Source organism: Octopus bimaculoides, chromosome 11, assembly GCF_001194135.2.
Source record: "Octopus bimaculoides isolate UCB-OBI-ISO-001 chromosome 11, ASM119413v2, whole genome shotgun sequence".
Lineage (NCBI taxonomy): Eukaryota > Metazoa > Mollusca > Cephalopoda > Octopoda > Octopodidae > Octopus > Octopus bimaculoides.
In genome coordinates, this window is record NC_068991.1 from 55990723 (window position 1) to 55995942 (window position 5220).

Here is a 5220-nt window from a genome sequence, read left to right on the forward strand (position 1 = left end):
TATATATATATATATATATATATATATATATATATATATGATAGGCTATATATAGACACTTTCTGTCTACCTAATTTACTCATAAAGCATTGGTTGAGTTAGGGATGTAGAAGAAGACACTTACCCAAAGTACTGTACAGTGGGACTGAACACAGTGACATGAAATTTTGATTTAGTTATTATAATTGAAGCTGTTACAATATTTGGGATAATATGGTCAAGAGATTAGACAATGTTTATATTTCACTCCATATTGTACTTTTATTTTTTTACTCAGAGTGAAAGGTAGACTATATGATGCTTGTGTGTGAATGGCTATACTCCATGGTAGTGAGACATGGGCTCTGAATGCAGAAGACATGCGTAGACCGGACAGAAATGAAGGTAGTATGCTCTGTTGGATGTACAATATCAGTGCACATGTATGGCAAAGTGCAAATGTATTCAGAGAGAAGTTGAGCATAAGAGGAATAAAATGTAGCATGCAAGAGAGAAGACTACGTTGGTTTGGACATGTGATGCGTATGAATCAGGACAGCTGCATAAAAAAGTGCTGATCACTGAAGGTGGATGGTACCTGCAGAAGAGGGAGACCCAGGAAGACTTAGGATGAAGTGGTAAGGACCGATCTTAGGATGTTGGGTCTCATGGAGGAGATGACAATGGACTGAGATGTCTGGCGATATGAAGTTCTTGAGAAGACCTGTCCATGTCAGCAACACTGAGTTCTAGAAGTGTTGTGTGTCCCACCCACACTTAAGAAAACTTCTCACACACTCTACCACAACAAACCCACACACTCTACCACAACAAACCAAACTATGTCTCGACATCCCTTCTCTTCCTCACATTTCTGCTTCATGCACTATCCTTACCTCCAACTCCCCAATCTTGTCCTCTTGGCCCTGTACCATTGCTCTCTGCTAGCCCTCAACCTGTGTTCCACCCACATGCCCTGTCTCACTGTAGTATTCCTATCTGCTAGCCCCTGAACCCTGTGTTCCACCCACACATAACAAGAAAACTTTTCACTCGCTCTACCCCAACAAACCAATCCACATCTCCACCTCACATTTCCTCCTTTTTGGGACAGCCACATTATGTTGGCAAATAGCCTTTACTTTAATATTACAGGAACTAACCTTATAGGATATTGTGGTTTATGAAAAGATAAACTAGCTAGTGGCTATAATAAATTCAAATAAAAGTACACATTAGAATGCAACACTACCATTTTTCTATGTTCTAATATAGGTGGTAATTCATGAAATCGACAAGTAAAACTTTAAATTGAAAACTACCTAGTTTCTAATTGTAATTCGCTGATGTGCTGAATCATTGAAATTAGGCAAATAGATCCCCTCTCCCAAATCCTTATAACTTTTGTTATCTACTGTGTGTGTGTGTGTGTATGTGTGTGTGAATCCTTGCATTGCACATCTGGAAGTTTTGCTGTGATATGGTATTCCATATGACAGGGTATAATTTTCCCATTGACTTCCTTGTTACATTGAGAACAAATTTGAAAATTAGCTTTTCATTATGGAATGCAATGTTTGTCATACAAGGAAGGGATGTTGTAATTTTGTCTTTTTATCATCTGGTCCTGAAGAGAAGAGTTAGTATTTGTGAAACAATCCTAGTTGCTTCCATCATGATCTTTCCTAGTGAAATTGGTGCAAATTTGGTGGCTGTGGATAAGTGCTGTTCATGATTAAGAGGTGTGTAGTGTGATTGTTTTCTTTTCACATGCACACACACTGTTGGTGGATCTCTGCCCTTCAGTGATGAGAGTTCAATTGTTTGATCAACCCAGTATTTATTACCCCAAGAACTGCTGGATGGATTCAGATGAAACTTTCAGGGATGTTTGGCCTTGTGACTGGCACAAACTGATTAGATTTGAGGATTGATCCGGTACCGGTCAAGGATTCTGGATTATTTGTTATATTTACTTTACACAATTACAATATTATGTTAACTTTCAAGTCTTTCTCAATTATCTCCCTTTAGGCTGTAACTATTTTGAATGGTGAATTCGTTAACTTCGGCTTGTATTGGATAAAGATAGACTATTTATTTCTGTTACTAAATTTTCTACAGCTACCTTCACATTCCATGACTGCCATTGGGATCAATCAGGTACCGGACCAAGATTCTGAATTATTTTTGTGCTTTTTTTCTTTTTTACTTAATGTTTGAGAGCAGTCAAGTTTATTTCAAATATTCTCATTTTAAAAATCATCTCTGGCTAATTGTTGAGAGGACGTTGGTGTTGCCTTGGCGGAGGTTTGCGCTCTGTGAGTATTCTTGTAGTTATGTTCCCAGTTTCTGTTTATCAAATTGCTAAGTTACATTTGACATAAAAGAATACAGTTCAACATATTGGTTTATAGTGGTAAACGTAAACACAGATATGGATGCACACTCCACTCCCTCCCCATGCATACATGTTTCTGTACAGTTTTTATCAACCAAATTTTTCAAGCCATTGTTCAGCTTCAGGTTATAGTAGAAGACACCTGTTCAAAGAGCCTGCACAGTGGGATCGAATCGGAATATCCACATGGCTCGCTTTCTCCCTGACATCCTTAATAGAATTGCAGAATTACATTGTAACAATTTTTTTTATACCAATCTTTTGGATTATGTTGTCAAAACAGATTTGTATGAATTACTTAATTGCTCTACTTTATCACAACTGTCAACTATTTTCTGAACTTGTCTCTTCACTGCATCAGTTGGAGCTGTTCAGTTCTTTTTGTATATTGATCCTTTTTGTAACTATTATTAAAGAATCTTGCTTCTTTCCTCTCCTACTCCTCTAACTATCTCCTTTGCCTCTGTTTTTCTCTTCTTTACTTCTCATTATTTTCATCTCTCTCTCTCTTATCTCTGTCAAATGTTAATTTAAAATTTCAGGCCATCCTGTTGACAATTATTTCACTTTTTACTAAATTTGTTTTGTTCTCTAGTATTTTGTGGTGAACAATATTTTTCAAGATACATTCAATTAGATTTCCAACTATTAACATATTTAATTGTATGTTTGAAATAACATCAGTTCATATCAGCAATTAGCTTAATTTGATATCACTATTCTTGATTAGCTTTTTCCAAGAATTTGGCATAGTTGCTATTTTATCCATACATATTAGTGCACATATAAATTGTAACCATAACTTTTGACTTTCTAATTATGCAATATCAGTTAAGCTGTGGTTAAACTAACCATAAATGGTGAAGATCAATCCAAACATAAAAGCCGAGTTGAAATAATCTCCTGGCTGTTACCTTTACAAAATGAGTCTTCAAGGTAATGCTTCTATTTTATTTTTACTCTTTCTGGTTTTTCTTCATCTAGGTCTATCTAAGCATTGATTCTGATAGAGAATTTTGATAGTTTTCATAGCCTACCATTCTTGAAATAACAGACTGATAGCTTTTATCTTGACGCATTTGAAACTAAAAACTTTAATAAATAATGGACTTCTTTTAAAGCTTGATTCACTTTCAGCTATATGAAATAATATTTACATTTGGTTTTTAGTGCTCTCCTTAAAAGTAATATTTTATTTATTATCTAAGGAGGCAGTTTCTTTAGTTAGTTTAACAGATTTTATATTCCACAGTCAGTTTGAAATGTAAGCTGCTAAAACTTCGCAGATATTATCTGAATGTGACACTAGCATCGTAGGTCCAGAGAAAATGCAAACTATTGTTTTCATTTGATATTTATAATACGAAACTAATTTTGTTGTCATTAAAGTGAAATCTGATTTTTGCAACACTTGTCCAGTTTTATGTAGAATTCATGCTCTGGCTATATTGATTATCTTATGTGTGCATATTTAGAATAGTTGTCTTGTAGGTTACTACATTTTTGTCGAAACTCTGTTAGAGAAGAGCTGACTACAGCTTCTCAATAACAACAAAACTACAACAATTTCATAGAATATTTTTTAGTTTTCTTATAAATGAAAGGAATGATCATTAGCTAAGTACATTTTTATATTTTTCAAGCTATTCCCATTTTAAGTAGGATGTCTGTGATAGTTTGTGTTGCAACAATTGCTTTTACTGCTGGATACCCTTTCTATCTTATAGGACACTAACCACTTTTGAATCTATATGTGTGTGTATTTCTTTTTGTTTTTTTTTATGCTTCTAATCATCTTACTAGACTATGGAAAGTCTTGCTTTGGTTTTGTTGATATAACCAACAGTACATATATGTTACAAATTTACTGTTAGAATCAACAATATATATGTCACAATTCAACTTTTTTCTTGAGAGAAGCAGTTACTATTTGTTTGAACTGAGAAATTTTAGGAATGTGTGAATGTCACAACCATTAAGTTACTTACTGAAAGATCATTGTGAACCAAGGAAAATTTCTGGAACTGTCAAGTCAAACTGTTTGCATAACAAAGAAAATCAAGGTAGCAAATTATAGATGTGAAGTTAAATCAACATTAAGAACGGATTGCTAAATTTTAAATGGACACTGTTTGTTGACTGAAGTGATAAACCAGAAAGTGAAACAAAATGTTACTGAAGATGTTTTTATTTCTTTACAATGTTTCTCAATGCTCCATGTTCTGTTATGGCCAGGAAAAATATTTCCTGCATCAGATTTCTGAAAACGAATGAAGTTTGCTCTGAACTTTTCTTCATGTTGTTTTTATCTTTTACATGTTTCAGTCTTAGGACTGCAGTCATACTGAGATACTTATTTTAGAAATCGTTATCAATGTTACATGCAAAATTTTTACAGTGTTGGAAAGCATGCCTTGCAGTACTTTTCCAGCTCCTCGCTGAAGTCCAATGACTGGCCGGAGCTATCTGTCTGTCTGTCTGCCTGCTGGTTTGAGTTGATTCTTTGGCTACTGACAGCTAATACCATGACTGGCCGGAGCTATCTGTCTGTCTGTCTGTCTGTCTATCTATCACTCGAAAGTTATTGTAACAAATTCGACACCTATATCCATGCGTTTGAAACATTACAGAGTATAAGTATCTACGGAGCATAAATATCGCATTTATTTTTAAACTTAACTTCAAACTTCATTTGTTTTCTATTTTGATAAATTCTCTCTGTTGAAAATTATATTTTTATATTTTAAATAATTTGCAATTTCAGAAAATATATATTTTATATTAAATTTGCGTTTTCTAATTTGATAAATTCTACGGACACAAACAGAGGTGGACGAGTG

The 5220-nt window shown here is 34.3% G+C and overlaps 1 protein-coding gene across 8 annotated transcripts in view; it reads left to right on the forward strand.

Moving 5' to 3' along the window:
* LOC106876994 (rho family-interacting cell polarization regulator 2) overlaps positions 1–5220 on the forward strand; it is a 195091-nt gene that overhangs the window by 110779 nt on the left and 79092 nt on the right. The window contains exon 1 of one of the 8 annotated variants that reach the window (XM_052971866.1): positions 3289–3316. The exons of the other annotated variants lie outside the window; for them this stretch is intronic. Coding sequence (XP_052827826.1) covers positions 3304–3316 — 13 coding nt within the window. The 5' untranslated portion in view covers positions 3289–3303. Of the gene's footprint in view, positions 1–3288; positions 3317–5220 lie in introns of those variants that run through there. 8 annotated transcript variants of the gene reach the window in all.